Genomic DNA, 18,062 nt, shown 5'->3' with positions numbered 1-18,062 from the left:
ACCGCAGTTTGGCAGATAAAGAGTTACTATTTGAGCAGTGCTGTCAGCTGACTTTCTACAATTAAATGTCACCAGGTACAACACAGTGGTGCCAGAGCCCACTATATAGAACATGAGTGATTCAGTCCAGCCCTGTTAAACTGACCAGTGGGCATCTGACCTGTGACACCGTAATCCTCTCGCTTTATACATTGTTATTGGTCTCATACTGCCATGTCTTCTCTGTCCCACTAGGAAGGGGAACAGTACGTTAAAAAGATTGGAGGAATCTTTGCATTCAAAGTGAAAGATGGACCTGGGGGCAAGGAGGCAACATGGGTGGTTGATGTTAAGAATGGAAAAGGATCTGTGGCCTTTAACTCAGGTTAGTATAACTGCTGCTCTAGTTCAGAGATAAGGAACCGTGGCCCTCCAGATGTTTCAGAACTACATTACCCATGGTGCTTAGTAGGGCTACAACTAACAATTATTTTCATAATCGATTAGCTGGGCGATTCTTTTTTCAATTAATCGGATAAAAAAAAATACTAAAAGAAGGTTTACACCAAAATGTATTGTTTAAAAAGATAGATAATCCCTTTATTACCTATTCCACTGTTTTGCACTGTTATATTAAATTATCACCCTGTCAGAAAATATTGATTTGCTATATTATATATAAAAGTTATGCAATATGTACTTCAGCAGTTAAATTAATATTTCTCCTGTTAAGTGTAGTCAGTCCACGGGTCATCATTACTTCTGGGATATTAACTCCTCCCCAACAGGAAGTGCAAGAGGATCACCCAAGCAGAGCTGCTATATAGCTCCTCCCCTCTACGTCACACCCTGTCATTCTCTTGCACCCAACTAATAGATAGGATGTGTGAGAGGACTGTGGTGATTATACTTAGTTTTTATATCTTCAATCAAAAGTTTGTTATTTTAAAACAGCACCTGAGTGTGTTGTTCCTTCTCAGGTAGAATTTGAAGAAGAATCTACCTGAGTTTTTGGATGATTTTAGCCGGCGTAGCTAAGATTCATTTTGCTGTTCTCGGCCATTCTGAGGAGTGAGGTAAACTTCAGATCAGGGGACAGCGGGCAGGTTCACCTGCAAAGAGGTATGTTGCAGTATATTATTTTCTGAGGAATGGAATTGACTGAGAAAATACTGCCAATACCGATATAATGTAAGTTCAGCCTTAAATGCAGTAGTAGCAACTGGTATCAGGCTGTTATGTATATATGTTTACACTTCAGTATTCTGGGGAATGGCACTTCACTGGGATAATACTATATGCATATAACTTTTAGCCTAACTTGCAGTGGGAACGTCTAGCAACAGGCTGTTTAATGACATTTCATGTTATTTGATTTTAAACGTTTTGCTGGCATATTAAATCGTTTAATTATCTGAGGTACTGGGTGAAAAATTGTTTTGGGCACTGTTTTCTTCTGTTAAGTGTGATCAGTCCACGGGTCATCATTACTTCTGGGATATTAACTCCTCCCCAACAGGAAGTGCAAGAGGATTCACCCAGCAGAGCTGCATATAGCTCCTCCCCTCTACGTCACTCCCAGTCATTCTCTTGCACCCAACGACTAGATAGGAGGTGTGAGAGGGCTATGGGGGGAATGGTACTTCACTAGAATTACACTGTAAGAAGTACATTAAGCTGTTTAATAATTAGAAATTATGTTTAACGTTTTTGCTGGAATGTAAAATCGTTTTCATTTGCTGAGGTACTGAGTGAATAAATGTTTGGGCACCATTTTTCCACTTGGCAGTTGCTTAATCTTTTTCTGACAGTTTCTGTTCTCTCTCACTGCTGTGTGTGAGGGGGAAAGGCCGTAGTACATCTAACTAAACTTACGGCGAAGAATTCAGGATTCGCCATTCAGGCACGCAGGGCGCTGTGGCTAAAATCCTGGTCAGCTGATGTTACTTCTAAGTCTAAATTGCTTAATATACCTTTCAAAGGGCAGACCTTATTCGGGCCCGGGTTGAAAGAGATTATCGCTGACATTACAGGAGGTAAAGGCCATGCCCTGCCTCAGGACAAAGCCAAAACTAAGACTAGACAGTCTAATTTTCGTTCCTTTCGTAATTTCAAAGCAGGAGCAGCATCAACTTCCTCTGCACCAAAACAGGAAGGAGCTGTTGCTCGCTACAGACAAGGCTGGAAACCTAACCAGTCCTGGAACAAGGGCAAGCAGACCAGGAAACCTACTGCTGCCCCTAAAACGGCATGAATTGAGGGCCCCCGATCCGGGATCGGATCTAGTGGGGGGCAGGCTTTCTCTCTTCGCCCAGGCTTGGGCAAGAGATGTCCAGGATCCCTGGGCGCTAGAAATAATATCTCAGGGATACCTTCTGGACTTCAAATACTCTCCTCCAAGAGAGAGATTTCATCTGTCAAGGTTGCCAACAATCCAGACAAAGAAAGAGGCGTTTCTACGCTGCGTACAAGAGCTCTTGTTAATGGGAGTAATCCACCCAGTTCCACGATCGGAACAGGGACAAGGGTTTTACTCAAATCTGTTTGTGGTTCCCAAAAAAGAGGGAACTTTCAGACCAATCCTGGACTTAAAGATCCTAAACAAGTTCCTAAGAGTTCCATCGTTCAAGATGGAGACTATTCGGACAATTTTACCTATGATCCAAGAGGGTCAGTACATGACCACTGTAGATTTAAAAGATGCTTACCTTCACATACCGATTCACAAAGATCATTACCGGTACCTAAGGTTTGCCTTCCTAGACAGGCATTACCAGTTTGTAGCTCTTCCATTCGGATTGGCTACAGCTCCAAGAATCTTCACAAAGGTTCTGGGTGCTCTTCTGGCGGTACTAAGACCGCGGGGAATCTCGGTAGCTCCATACCTAGACGACATTCTGATTCAAGCTTCAAGCTTTCAAACTGCCAAGTCTCATACAGAGTTAGTACTGGCATTTCTAAGGTCACATGGATGGAAGGTGAACGAAAAGAAAAGTTCACTCGTTCCACTCACAAGAGTTCCCTTCCTGGGGACTCTTATAGATTCTGTAAAAATGAAGATTTACCTGACAGAGGACAGGTTAACAAGACTTCAAAGTGCTTGCCGCACCCTTCATTCCATTCAACACTCAGTCAGTGGCTCAATGCATGGAGGTAATCGGCTTAATGGTAGCGGCAATGGACATAGTACCCTTTGCACGCCTACACCTCAGACCACTGCAACTGTGCATGCTAAGTCAGTGGAATGGGGATTACTCAGACTTATCCCCTTCTCTGAATCTGGATCAAGAGACCAGAAATTCTCTTCTTTGGTGGCTTTCTCGGCCACATCTGTCCAGGGGGATGCCATTCAGCAGACCAGACTGGACAATTGTAACAACAGACGCCAGCCTTCTAGGTTGGGGTGCCGTCTGGAATTCTCTGAAGGCTCAGGGACAATGGAGTCAGGAGGAGAGTCTCCTGCCAATAAACATTCTGGAATTGAGAGCAGTTCTCAATGCCCTCCTGGCTTGGCCCCAGTTGACAACGCGGAGTTTCATCAGGTTTCAGTCGGACAACATCACGACTGTAGCTTACATCAACCATCAGGGAGGGACACGAAGCTCCCTAGCTATGATGGAAGTATCAAAGATAATTCGCTGGGCAGAGTCTCACTCTTGCCACCTGTCAGCAATCCACATCCCGGGAGTGGAGAACTGGGAGGCGGATTTCTTAAGTCGTCAGACTTTTCATCCGGGGGAGTGGGAACTTCATCCGGAGGTCTTTGCCCAAATACTTTGACGTTGGGGCAAACCAGAGATAGATCTCATGGCGTCTCGACAGAATGCCAAGCTTCCTCGTTATGGGTCCAGATCCAGGGATCCAGAAGCAGTCCTGATAGATGCCCTGACAGCACCTTGGGACTTCAGGATGGCTTACGTGTTTCCACCCTTCCCGATGCTTCCTCGATTGATTGCCAGAATCAAACAAGAGAGAGCATCAGTGATTCTAATAGCACCTGCGTGGCCACGCAGGACTTGGTATGCAGATCTGGTGGACATGTCATCCTGTCCACCTTGGTCTCTACCTCTGAAACAGGACCTTCTGATACAGGGTCCCTTCAAACATCAAAGTCTAACTTCTCTGAAGCTGACTGCTTGGAAATTGAACGCTTGATTTTATCAAGACGTGGGTTTTCTGAGCCAGTTATTGATACCTTAATACAGGCTAGGAAACCTGTTACCAGAAAGATTTACCATAAGATATGGCGTAAATACCTATATTGGTGTGAATCCAAAGGTTACTCTTGGAGTAAGGTTAGGATTCCTAGGATATTGTCTTTTCTACAAGAAGGTTTAGAAAAGGGTTTATCCGCTAGTTCATTAAAGGGACAGATCTCAGCTCTGTCCATTCTGTTACACAAACGTCTGTCAGAAGTTCCTGACGTCCAGGCTTTTTGTCAGGCTTTGGCCAGGATTAAGCCTGTGTTTAAAACGGTTGCTCCACCATGGAGTTTAAACCTTGTTCTTAATGTTTTACAGGGCGTTCCGTTTGAACCCCTTCATTCCATTGATATAAAGTTGTTATCTTGGAAAGTTCTATTTTTAATGGCTATTTCCTCGGCTCGAAGAGTCTCTGAGTTATCAGCCTTACATTGTGATTCTCCTTATTTGATTTTTCATTCGGATAAGGTAGTTCTGCGTACTAAACCTGGGTTCTTACCTAAGGTAGTTACTAACAGGAATATCAATCAAGAGATTGTTGTTCCTTCTTTATGCCCAAATCCTTCTTCGAAGAAGGAACGTCTACTGCACAACCTGGATGTAGTCCGTGCTCTAAAATTTTACTTACAGGCAACTAAGGAATTTCGACAAACGTCTTCTCTGTTTGTCGTTTACTCTGGGCAGAGGAGAGGTCAAAAAGCTTCTGCTACCTCTCTTTCTTTTTGGCTTCGTAGCATAATTCGTTTAGCTTATGAGACTGCTGGACAGCAGCCTCCTGAAAGGATTACAGCTCATTCCACTAGAGCTGTGGCTTCTACTTGGGCCTTTAAGAATGAGGCCTCTGTTGAACAGATTTGCAAGGCTGCAACTTGGTCTTCGCTTCATACTTTTTCCAAATTTTACAAATTTGACACTTTTGCTTCATCGGAGGCTATTTTTGGGAGAAAGGTTCTTCAGGCAGTGGTTCCTTCTGTATAAAGAGCCTGCCTATCCCTCCCGTCATCCGTGTACTTTTGCTTTGGTATTGGTATCCCAGAAGTAATGATGACCCGTGGACTGATCACACTTAACAGAAGAAAACATAATTTATGCTTACCTGATAAATTCCTTTCTTCTGTAGTGTGATCAGTCCACGGCCCGCCCTGTTTTAAGGCAGGTAAATATTTTTTAATTTATACTCCAGTCACCACTTCACCCTTGGCTTTTCCTTTCTCGTTGGTCCTTGGTCGAATGACTGGGAGTGACGTAGAGGGGAGGAGCTATATGCAGCTCTGCTGGGTGAATCCTCTTGCACTTCCTGTTGGGGAGGAGTTAATATCCCAGAAGTAATGATGACCCGTGGACTGATCACACTACAGAAGAAAGGAATTTATCAGGTAAGCATAAATTATGTTTTTCCACTTGGCTGTCGTTTATTTTAATTTAAGACAGTTTACTGAACTTCCCTCACTGCTGTGTGTGAGGGGGAGGGGCCTATTTTGGCGCTTTTGCTACGCATCAGAAATTCAGTCACAAGTCTGTTTCTCTCCCTGCATGATCCGGATCGTCTCTACAGAGCTCAAGGGTCTTCAAAAATTATTTTGAGGGAGGTAATCACTCACAGCAGACCTGTGAGATTGTGCTTTGACTGTGATAAAAAACGTTTATATTTTGTACATTTTTTTCTGCTATTAAGGGTTAGTTATCCATTGCTAATGGGGGCAATCCTTTGCTAAATTTATGCCTTTACCGGGAAAAATTTGGTTTTTATAATTTCTCCGGTTCATTGTTATTCAACTGTCATAGTTTTTTTCTGTGCTTCTTAAGGGCACAGTGCGTTTTTCATATTACTTGTAAATTGAGTTGAAAAGTATTTCCAAGCTTGCTAGTTTAATTGCTAGTTTGTTAAACATGTCTGACTCAGAGGAATATCTCTGTGCTATATGTGCAAAAGCCAAGGTGGAGCCCAATAGAAATTTATGTACTAATTGCATTGATGCTACTTTAAATAAAAGTCAATCTGTACAAATTGAACATCATTCACCAAACAACGAGGGGGAAGTTATGCCGACTAACTTGCCTCACGTGTCAGTACCTGCATCTCCCGCTCGGGAGGTGCGTGATATTGTAACGCCGAGTACTTCAGGGCGGCCATTACAAATCACACTACAGGACATGGCTAATGTTATGACTGAAGTTTTGTCTAAATTACCAGAACTTAGAGGTAAGCGAGATCACTCTGGGGTGAGAACAGAGTGCGCTGATAATATTAGGGCCATGTCAGATACTGCGTCACAATTTGCAGAACATGAGGACGGAGAGCTTCAATCTGCAGGTGACGGATCTGATCCAAATAGAGTGGATTCAGACATTTCAAATTTTAAGTTTAAACTAGAAAACCTCCGTGTACTGCTAGGGGAGGTATTAGCGGCTCTGAATGATTGTAACACCGTTGCAATCCCAGAGAAATTTATGTAGGCTGGATAGATACTATGCAGTACCATCGAGTACTGACGTATTTCCTATACCTAAGAGGCTTACAGAGATAATTACTAAGGAGTGGGATAGGCCCGGTGTACCCTTTTCCCCCCCTCCTGTATTTAGAAAAATGTTTCCAATAGACGCCACCACACGGGACTTATGGCAGATGGTCCCTAAGGTGGAGGGAGCGGTTTCTACTCTGGCTAAGCGTACCACTATCCCGGTGGAGGATAGCTGTGCCTTTTCAGATCCAATGGATAAAAAATTAGAGGGTTACCTTAAGAAAATGTTTGTTCAACAAGGTTTTATATTGCAACCCCTTGCATGTATTGCGTCTGTCACGGCTGCGGCCGCATTTTGGTCCGAGTCTCTGGAAGAGACTCTTGACTCAATAACCATAGATGAGATTTCAAATAAGCTTAAAACCCTTAAGCTAGCTAATTCATTTATTTCAGATGCTGTAGTACATTTAACTAAACTTACGGCTAAGAATTCCGGATTCGCCATTCAGGCACGTAGAGCACTGTGGCTAAAATCCTGGTCAGCTGATGTTACTTCTAAATCTAAATTACTTAACATACCTTTCAAAGGGCAGACCTTATTCGGGCCCGGTTTGAAAGAAATTATCGCTGACATTACAGGAGGTAAAGGCCATGCCCTGCCTCAAGACAGAGCCAAACCTAGGGCTAGACAGTCTAATTTTCGTGCCTTTCGTAACTTCAAGCAGGAGCAGCATCAACTTCCTCTGCACCAAAACAGGAAGGAGCTGTTGCTCGCTACAGACAAGGCTGGAAACCTAACCAGTCCTGGAACAAGGGCAAGCAGGCCAGAAAACCTGCTGCTGCCCCTAAGACAGCATGAATTGAGGGCCCCCGATCCGGGAACGGATCTAGTGGGGGGCAGACTTTCTCTCTTCGCCCAGGCTTGGGCAAGAGATGTCCAGGATCCCTGGGCGTTAGAGATCATATCTCAGGGATATCTTCTGGACTTCAAAATCTCTCCCCCAAAAGGTAGATTTCATCTTTCAAGGTTGTCAACAAACCAAATAAAGAAAGAGGCGTTTCTACGCTGTGTACAAGATCTTTTGCTAATGGGAGTGATCCACCCGGTTCCGCGGTCGGAGCACGGACAGGGGTTTTACTCAAATCTGTTTGTGGTTCCCAAGAAAGAAGGAACCTTCAGACCAATCTTGGATTTAAAGATCTTAAACAAATTCCTAAGAGTTCCATCGTTCAAAATGGAAACTATTCGGACAATCTTACCCATGATCCAAAAGGGTCAGTACATGACCACAGTGGATTTAAAGGACGCTTACCTTCACATACCGATTCACAAAGATCATTACCGGTATCTAAGGTTTGCCTTCCTAGACAGGCATTACCAGTTTGTAGCTCTTCCATTCGGATTGGCTACGGCTCCAAGAATCTTCACAAAGGTTCTGGGCGCTCTTCTGGCGGTACTAAGACCGCAAGGAATTTCGGTGGCTCCGTACCTAGACGACATTCTGATACAAGCGTCAAGCTTTCAAACTGCCAAGTCTCATACAGAGTTAGTACTGGCATTTCTAAGGTCGCATGGGTGGAAGGTGAACGAAGAGAAAAGTTCTCTCTTTCCACTCACAAAAGTTCCCTTCTTGGGGACTCTTATAGATTCTGTAGAAATGAAGATCTACCTGACAGAAGGCAGGTTAACAAAGCTTCAAAATGCTTGCCGTGTCCTTCATTCCATTCAACACCCGTCAGTGGCTCAATGCATGGAGGTAATCGGCTTAATGGTAGCGGCAATGGACATAGTACCCTTTGCACGCCTACATCTTAGACCGCTGCAATTGTGCATGCTAAGTCAGTGGAATGGGGATTACTCAGATTTGTCCCCTACTCTGAATCTGGATCAAGAGACCAGAAATTCTCTTCTATGGTGGCTTTCTCGGCCACATCTGTCCAGTGGGATGCCATTCAGCAGACCAGATTGGACAATTGTAACAACAGACGCCAGCCTACTAGGTTGGGGCGCTGTCTGGAATTCCCTGAAGGCTCAGGGATCATGGACTCAGGAGGAGAGTCTCCTTCCAATAAACATTCTGGAATTAAGAGCAGTTCTCAATGCCCTTCTGGCTTGGCCTCAGTTAACAACTCGGGGGTTCATCAGGTTTCAGTCGGACAACATCACGTCTGTAGCTTACATCAACCATCAAGGAGGGACAAGAAGCTCCCTAGCGATGATGGAAGTATCAAAGATAATTCGCTGGGCAGAGTCTCACTCTTGCCACCTGTCAGCGATCCACATTCCTGGAGTGGAGAACTGGGAGGCGGATTTCCTAAGTCGTCAGACTTTTCATCCGGGGGAGTGGGAACTTCATCCGGAGGTCTTTGCCCAAATACTTCGACTTTGGGGCAAACCAGAGATAGATCTCATGGCGTCTCGCCAGAACGCCAAGCTTCCTTGTTACGGGTCCAGGTCCAGGGACCCGGGAGCGGTCCTGGTAGATGCTTTGACAGCACCTTGGACCTTCGGGATGGCCTATGTGTTTCCACCCTTCCCGATGCTTCCTCGTTTGATTGCCAGGATCAAACAGGAGAGAGCATCGGTGATTCTAATAGCGCCTGCGTGGCCACGCAGGACCTGGTATGCAGATCTAGTGGACATGTCATCCTGTCCACCTTGGTCTCTGCCTCTGAGACAGGACCTTCTAATTCAGGGTCCTTTCAAACATCAAAATCTAATTTCTCTGAAGCTGACTGCTTGGAAATTGAACGCTTGATTTTATCAAAGCGTGGATTTTCTGAGTCAGTAATTGATACCTTAATACAGGCTAGGAAACCTGTTACCAGAAAGATTTACCATAAAATATGGCGTAAATACTTACATTGGTGCGAATCCAAGAGTTACTCATGGAGTAAGGTTAGGATTCCTAGGATATTGTCTTTTCTACAAGAGGGTTTAGAAAAGGGTTTATCTGCTAGTTCCTTAAAGGGACAGATCTCAGCTCTGTCCATTCTTTTACACAAACGTCTGTCAGAAGTTCCAGACGTTCAGGCTTTTTGCCAGGCTTTGGCCAGGATTAAGCCTGTGTTTAAAACTGTTGCTCCACCATGGAGCTTAAATTTAGTTCTTAACGTTTTACAGGGTGTTCCGTTTGAACCCCTTCATTCCATTGATATTAAATTGTTATCTTGGAAAGTTCTGTTTTTAATGGCTATTTCCTCGGCTCGTAGAGTCTCTGAGTTATCAGCCTTACATTGTGATTCTCCGTATATGATTTTTCATTCAGATAAGGTAGTTCTGCGTACTAAACCTGGGTTCTTACCTAAGGTTGTCACTAACAAGAATATCAATCAAGAGATTGTTGTTCCATCATTGTGTCCTAACCCTTCTTCAAAGAAGGAACGACTTCTGCACAATCTAGATGTAGTCCGTGCCCTGAAATTTTATTTACAGGCAACTAAAGATTTTCGCCAAACTTCTTCCCTGTTTGTCGTTTATTCTGGACAGAGGAGAGGTCAAAAAGCTTCTGCTACCTCTCTCTCTTTTTGGCTTCGTAGCATAATACGTTTAGCCTATGAGACTGCTGGACAGCAGCCTCCTGAAAGAATTACAGCTCATTCTACTAGAGCTTGTGGCTTCCACTTGGGCCTTTAAGAATGAGGCATCTGTTGAACAGATTTGCAAGGCTGCAACTTGGTCTTCTCTTCATACTTTTTCCAAATTTTACAAATTTGACACTTTTGCTTCTTCGGAGGCTGTTTTTGGGAGAAAGGTTCTTCAGGCAGTGGTCCCTTCCGTATAAAGATCCTGCCTGTCCCTCCCGTCATCCGTGTACTTTAGCTTTGGTATTGGTATCCCAGAAGTAATGATGACCCGTGGACTGACTACACTTAACAGGAGAAAACATAATTTATGCTTACCTGATAAATTCCTTTCTCCTGTAGTGTAGTCAGTCCACGGCCCGCCCTGTTTTTTATGGCAGGTCTAAATTTTTAAATTATACTCCAGTCACCACTGCACCCTATAGTTTCTCCTTTCTCGTTTGGTTCTCGGTCGAATGACTGGGTGTGACGTAGAGGGGAGGAGCTATATAGCAGCTCTGCTTGGGTGATCCTCTTGCACTTCCTGTTGGGGAGGAGTTAATATCCCAGAAGTAATGATGACCCGTGGACTGACTACACTACAGGAGAAAGGAATTTATCAGGTAAGCATAAATTATGTTTTTCTTATTATAATTACACTTTAAATTACAAAATAAAGGTAAAGGTTTTATGTATGCCATACAGATAACATTGTACTCACTCCTGTTGAGTTATTTATGAGTCAGCACTGAGTGGCTAAAATGCAGGTATATTAATATAACCGTGTTAGTTATGGGGAATGGGGAATAAAGGGATTGTCTATCTTTTTAAACAATAAAATTTTTAGTGTAGACTGTCCCTTTAATGAAAACTTTTCAACTCCACAGGAGTAAGCACAATGTTGTTTATATGACGCACATGAACAAGCAGTGTCTAACTATGAATAACTGTCAAAATGCACTGAGATAATAGGCAGCCTTCAAGGGTTTAAAAATTAGCATATGAGCCTACCTTGGTCTAGCTTTTAACAAAGAATACCAAGAGAGCAAAGCAAATTTGATGATAAACGTGAATTGGAGTTGTTTAAGATTGCATCTCCTATCTGAATCATGAACGTTTAATTTTGACAAGACTGTCCCTTTAACGCTGTACTTTTACAAAAATGCATAAATAAAAAAAGATTTACTGCTTTCCCTCTGATTATGTTCTAAGCATGTTGGCTTCAAACAATGACTAGGTGGGTTGATACTAATATTTGCGAGTCTGTTATTTGAATTGGACTCCTTGGTACTGGTCTGGTCTTATTCAGATGAAACCCTGTCGTTTGTTGTGAAAACTGACATGAGTTGTAGAATGAATGTAACAAGTCCAGACTTCTGTGTGTGGCGCTGATGAGGAGCAGCCTGTATGCTGGAGGGGAAATGGCATTGATACTGGTGTACATGTAGCAAACCGGCAGAAGTGATGGGTAGTTGTGAAGTAATGACTTTAATATCCCAAACCTTGTACCGTGACGGTCAACCTGTTTTTACATACAAAATGGCTCTTCATAAAACCATCAATTTTGCCTTTATAGTGTAGGCACTTGTCCTGCCCCCTGGCGTTACATTGTGTTAACCTCCGTAGCAAAGTTGCTTCTATAAGTGCTCTGAAATTTTACCTAACCTTACAAGGAGCACTCCGTACTACCCACCTTGTACTCATTGTAGCAAAGTGAGTTTGTGCTTACTGAATCTATCTGCTCTGTGTGAGACAGTGCCAGGAATGCTCCACGCTAAGGGTAGAGGTGCTCTGGTCAGCTCTGAACCTCTCCTATAAAAGCGGCCGCCGCAACACATATCAGTGCACACTGTAGGGGGAGGGAAGTGGCGCAGTTGGGCAAAAACAGTCTGCATGCGCGCCGTGGGAGAGGGGAGGTGTAAGATGGTGCAGCAGCGCCTTACCAGCTCATAAAACAACAACTATAAGATAACCAACTAATCGATAATGAAAATCGTTGACAACAATTTTCATTATCGATTTTACTTGTTGTTTCAGCCCTAATGCTTAGGCACACTGAAGTCAAGTTAAGCATCATGGGAAATGTTGTTCTGAAACGTCTGGAGGGCCAAGGTTGTGTGAGGTCAGCTTTACAACCGCTCATGTGATTGTGTGAGGTCAGCTTTACAACCGCTCATGTGATTGTGTGAGGTCAGCTTTACAACCGCTCTTGTGAGTGTGTGAGGTCAGCTCCGCTGCTGCTCATGTGACTGTGTGAGGTCCGCTCTGCAACAGCTTATGTGACTGTGTGAGGTCAGCTCTGCAACTGCTTATGTGACTGTGTGAGGTCAGCTCTGCAACAGCTTATGCGCCTGTGAGGTCAGCTCTGCACCTGCTTATGTGACTGTGTGAGGTCAGCTCTGCAACAGCTTATGTGACTGTGTGAGGTCAGCTCTGCAACAGCTTATGTGACTGTGTGAGGTCAGCTCTGCAACAGCTTATGTGACTGTGTGAGGTCAGCTCTACAAGTGCTTGTGACAATGTGAGGTCAGCTCTACAAGCGCTCATGTGACTGTGTGAGGTCAGCTCTACAAGCGCTCATGTGACTGTGTGAGGTCAGGTTTACAACCGCTCTTGTGAGTGTGTGAGGTCAGCTCCGCTGCTGCTCATGTGACTGTGCGAGGTCAGCTCTACAACTGATCATGTGATTGTGTGAGGACCGCTCTGCAACAGCTTATGTGACTGTGTGAGGTCAGCTCTGCAACAGCTTATGCGCCTGTGAGGTCAGCTCTGCTTATGTGACTGTGTGAGGTCAGCTCTGCAACTGCTTATGTGACTGTGAGGTCAGCTCTGCAACAGCTTATGCGCCTGTGAGGTCAGCTCTGCACCTGCTTATGTGACTGTGTGAGGTCAGCTCTGCAACAGCTTTTGTGACTGTGTGAGGTCAGCTCTACAAGTGCTTGTGACAATGTGAGGTCAGCTCTACAAGCGCTCATGTGACTGTGTGAGGTCAGCTCTACAAGCGCTCATGTGACTGTGTGAGGTCAGCTCTACAAGCGCTCATGTGATTGTGTGAGGTCAGCTCTACATGTGCTTGTGACTCTGTGAGGTCAGCTTTACAAGTGCTTGTGACTGTGTGAGGTCAGATCTACAAGCACTCATGTGACTGTGTGAGGTCAGCTCTACAACCGCTCATGTGATTGTGTGAGGTCAGCTTTACAAGTGCTCATGTGACTGTGTGAGGTCAGCTCTACAAGTGCTCATGTGACTGTGTGAGGTCAGCTCTGCAAACGCTCATGTGACTGTGTGAGGTCAGCTCTACAAGCGCTCATGTGATTGTGTGAGGTCAGATCTACAAGCGCTCATGTGACTGTGTGAGGTCAGATCTACAAGCGCTCATGTGATTGTGTGAGGTCAGCTCTACAAGTGCTTGTGACTGTGTGAGGTCAGCTCTACAAGCGCTCATGTGATTGTGTGAGGTCAGATCTACAAGCGCTCATGTGACTGTGTGAGGTCAGCTCTACAAATGCTCATGTGACTGTAAGGTCAGATCTACAAGTGCTTGTGACTGTGTGAGGTCAGCTCTACAACCGCTCATGTGATTGTGTGAGGTCAGCTTTACAAGTGCTCATGTGACTGTGTGAGGTCAGCTCTACAAGTGCTCATGTGACTGTGTGAGGTCAGCTCTGCAAACGCTCATGTGACTGTGTGAGGTCAGCTCTACAAGCGCTCATGTGATTGTGTGAGGTCAGATCTACAAGCGCTCATGTGACTGTGTGAGGTCAGATCTACAAGCGCTCATGTGATTGTGTGAGGTCAGCTCTACAAGTGCTTGTGACTGTGTGAGGTCAGCTCTACAAGCGCTCATGTGATTGTGTGAGGTCAGATCTACAAGCGCTCATGTGACTGTGTGAGGTCAGCTCTACAAATGCTCATGTGACTGTAAGGTCAGATCTACAAGTGCTTGTGACTGTGTGAGGTCAGCTCTACAAGCGCTCATGTGATTGTGTGAGGTCAGATCTACAAGCGCTCATGTGACTGTGTGAGGTCAGCTCTACAAGCGCTCATGTGACTGTGTGAGGTCAGCTCTACAAGCGCTCATGTGACTGTGTGAGGTCAGCTCTACAAGCGTTCATGTGACTGTGTGAGGTCAGCTCTACAAGCGTTCATGTGGTTGTGTGAGGTCAGATCTACAAGTGCTTGTGACTGTGTGAGGTCAGCTCTACAAGTGCTCATGTGACTGTGTGAGGTCAGATCTACAAGTGCTTGTGACTGTGTGAGGTCAGATCTACAAGTGCTTGTGACTGTGTGAGGTCAGATCTACAAGCGCTCATGTGACTGTGTGAGGTCAGATCTACAAGTGCTCATGTGACTGTGTGAGGTCAGATCTACAAGTGCTTGTTACTGTGAGGTCAGCTCTACAAGCGCTCATGTGACTGTGTGAGGTCAGATCTACAAGTGCTTGTGACTGTGTGAGGTCAGATCTACAAGCGTTCATGTGACTGTGTGAGGTCAGCTCTACAAGTGCTTGTGACTGTGTGAGGTCAGATCTACAAACGCTCATGTGACTGTGTGAGGTCAGCTCTACAAGTGCTCATGTGACTGTGTGAGGTCAGATCTACAAGTGCTTATGACTGTGTGAGGTCAGATCTACAAGCGCTCATGTGACTGTGTGAGGTCAGATCTACAAGTGCTTGTGACTGTGTGAGGTCAGATCTACAAGCGCTCATGTGACTGTGTGAGGTCAGCTCTGCAACTGCTCATATGATTGTGTAAGGTCAGCTCTAAGACAACTTGTGTAAGTGCATGAGGGCAAGGCTGGCATGTGCCTGCAGTGAGAGATACAGAGGGTACGGCTGACATGTGCATGCAGTGAGTGGTATAGAGGGCAAGGCTGACATGTGCCTGCAGTGAGAGATACAGAGGGTACGGCTGGCATGTGCCTGCAGTGAGATACACAGAGGGTAAGGCTGGCATGTGCATGCAGTAAGAGATACAGAGGGCAAGGCTGGCTTGTGTCTACAGTGAGGGATACAGAGGGTAAGACTGGCATGTGCCTGCAGTGAGGAATACAGAGGGTAAGGCTGGCATTTGTATGCAGTTAGGGATACAGAGGGTAAGGCTGGCATTTGTCTACAGTGAGGGATACAGAGGGCAAGGCTGGCATGTGTTTATCGTGAGGACTATAAGGGCAAGGCTGGCATCTGCCTGCAGTAAGGGAAACAAGGGCAAGGCTAGCATTTGCATGCAGTGATGGATACAAGGGCATGGCTGGCATGTGTCTACAGTGAGGGATACAAGAGCAAGGCTGGCATGTGTCTACAGTGAGGGATACAAGAACAAGGCTGGCATGTGTCTACAGTGAGGGATACAAGGGCAAGGCTGGCATGTGTCTATAGTGAGGGATACAAAGGGGGCAAGGCTGGCGTGTCTGCAGTGAGGAATACAGAGAGAGAGGCTGGCATGTGTCCACAGTAAGGGATACAAGGGCAAGGCTGGCATGTGTCTATAGTGAGGGATACAAAGGGGGCAAGGCTGGCATGTGTCTAGAGTGAGGGATAAAAAGGGGGAAAGGCTGCAGTGAGGGATACAGAGGGCAAGGCTGGCATGTGTTTACAGTGAGGGATACAGAGGGACAGGCTGGCATGTGTTTACAGTGAGGGATACAGAGGGTGAGGCTGGTGTGTGTCTACAGTGAGGGATACAGAGGGAGAGACTGGCATGTGTCTATAGTGAGTAATACAAGGGCAAGGCTGGCATGTGTCTACAGTGAGGGGCTGCTGGGCTGGGGTCAGTGATGAGTATTTCTGTCTTGTGTGTAAACCAGTCGTTCTATTGCAGATAAGAAAGCAGACTGCACTATTACTATGGCTGACTCGGACCTGCTATCTCTGATGACAGGAAAAATAAATCCTCAGACGGTGAGTTGGTGCAACTGTTGCGTTTCATAACCTCCATGTGTCTGTGAGAGTCCTGCTGTAAGACAGAGGATGGTTTGGGGGACACCGGAGGAGGACAGCAGGTTTTGGTGACAATACATGAATTTCCTGCACAGCTGGGGTCTGGGTTAGTTCTGTACGACCATGTACTGGTCATGTAGGGTTGTTAGAGGTCACATGTACAGTATTCAGCTGGGTGTAGATAATAAAAGCTACAGCCTATGCCAGATCTCACTCCCTTTGTTATTAATTACATATAAAGTAACGGGCAACTTTGTATCTGTGTGACTGCATCTGACCTGATGAAGGGGCCACACACTGACCATCTCTCTGTCTCTTAGGCTTTTTTCCAGGGCAAGCTGAAGATCACCGGCAATATGGGTTTGGCCATGAAATTGCAGAGCCTACAGCTGCAGCCGGTAAAAGCCAAGCTCTGAGGTCCCTGAAAGTTTCAGCTCACAGAGACACAGGAAGAACACAGTGGCTCTCTCAGAGCAATGACAATTGCTGCAGCATTATGAGGACCTGTTGTTCCCAGTAACCCTTCACTTCCAGATCAGACCTGTGCTCAGAACAATGTATCTACCCGGATGCACCCAGGGTTGTAATACTATATCCAGCTCTGGGTTCCTTCATTTGTCTATGTGCATGCATACATTTATTTGTGTGTATGTGTACATAAGTGTGAGTGTGCATGCTTACGTGTGTGTACGTGTTATGTACGTATGTGCATACTTACATATGTATTTGTGCTTATGTATGCATGTGTATACATAAGTGTGTGTGTGTGCATATGTACATCTCTGTGTGTGTGTGTGCATACTTACACGTGTATTTGTGCTTGTGTAAATGTGTGTGTGTGCATACATGTGTATTTGTGCTTATGTATGTGTGCATTTGTACGTGTGTGCATACATACTTGTGTGTTATGTATGTGTGTGCGCCTACGTACATGTTTGTGTGTGCTTACTTACATGTGTATTTGTGATTATGTACGCGTGTGTATACATAAGTGTGTGTGTGCATAGGTACATCTTTGTGTGTGTGCAAACTTACATGTGTATTTGTGCTTATGTAAATGTGTGTGTGTGTGTGCACATACATATATGTGTATTTGCATACGTAAGTGTATGTGTGCATACTTGTGTGTGTGTGTACGTGTTATGTATGTGTGTACACAAGTGCGTATGTGTGCATACTTACATGGGTATTTGTGAATACCCACGTGTGTGTGTGTGCGCATGCGTACATATGCGTGTGTGGTACTGTACACTACAGACCCCTCTGGCAGTGAAGGGTGTAAAGTACAACAGGATAGAAATACTGCATTCTTGCACGTTAACTGCTGCTAGCACTGAAGATTTCAGGTACTCTCCCCCCTCTTGTCTAATGATTACCTCATCGTCACTAACACATGCAGAGTATTCCTGAAGCAGCATAGAGTTGTGGTAATTGCAGTAATTTCAGTGATTGCAGGAAGGGAGAAGACGCTGACGCTCTCTGCACGTTACTCTTGTGGAGGTCCCAGCAGGGGCTGGATACTGCGTCTCTCAATAGTTATTAATAGTAAAAAATAACTAATTTCCTAAATGTATATTTTTCTTTATCAAAATAAATCCTTTCCTCATATATGTGTGCTTGGTGTTTTATAATTAGTTTATAACTTACAGACAATTATATACATAGGTAAAGTCTCTGCTTGTGACGTCTATCATGTTACACTAATGTTCTGATAGATTGGTGCTTGTAGCCGCCATAGAGTGCTTATTATATCCTCTGGCAACCAAATGGTTAATTCTTAGGGCACCATTGTGAATCAAAGGGACGGTAAACACTGTGTAATTACAAGATATATCTGTTGTGTTGTTGTAGAATAACATACATATAATATTAAAGGGACGGTAACACTGTGTAATTACAAGATATATCTGTTGTCT

At 44.8% G+C, this 18,062-nt stretch overlaps 1 protein-coding gene across 1 annotated transcript in view; it reads left to right on the top strand.

The window, feature by feature from the left end:
- Nucleotides 1–17,754, top strand: part of SCP2 (sterol carrier protein 2) — an 88,204-nt gene extending 70,450 nt beyond the window's left edge. The window contains exons 14-16 of the mRNA XM_053693460.1: nt 235–364; nt 16,028–16,107; nt 16,467–17,754. Coding sequence (XP_053549435.1) covers nt 235–364; nt 16,028–16,107; nt 16,467–16,562 — 306 coding nt within the window. The 3' untranslated portion in view covers nt 16,563–17,754. The remainder of the gene's footprint in view (nt 1–234; nt 365–16,027; nt 16,108–16,466) is intronic.
- The last annotated feature ends 308 nt before the right edge of the window (nt 17,755–18,062 follow it).

The sequence above is a fragment of the Bombina bombina genome, chromosome 10, assembly GCF_027579735.1.
Source record: "Bombina bombina isolate aBomBom1 chromosome 10, aBomBom1.pri, whole genome shotgun sequence".
Taxonomy (NCBI): domain Eukaryota; kingdom Metazoa; phylum Chordata; class Amphibia; order Anura; family Bombinatoridae; genus Bombina; species Bombina bombina.
The sequence above is the reverse complement of the archived record's forward strand: the minus strand, read 5'-3'. Positions and strand labels throughout refer to the sequence as shown.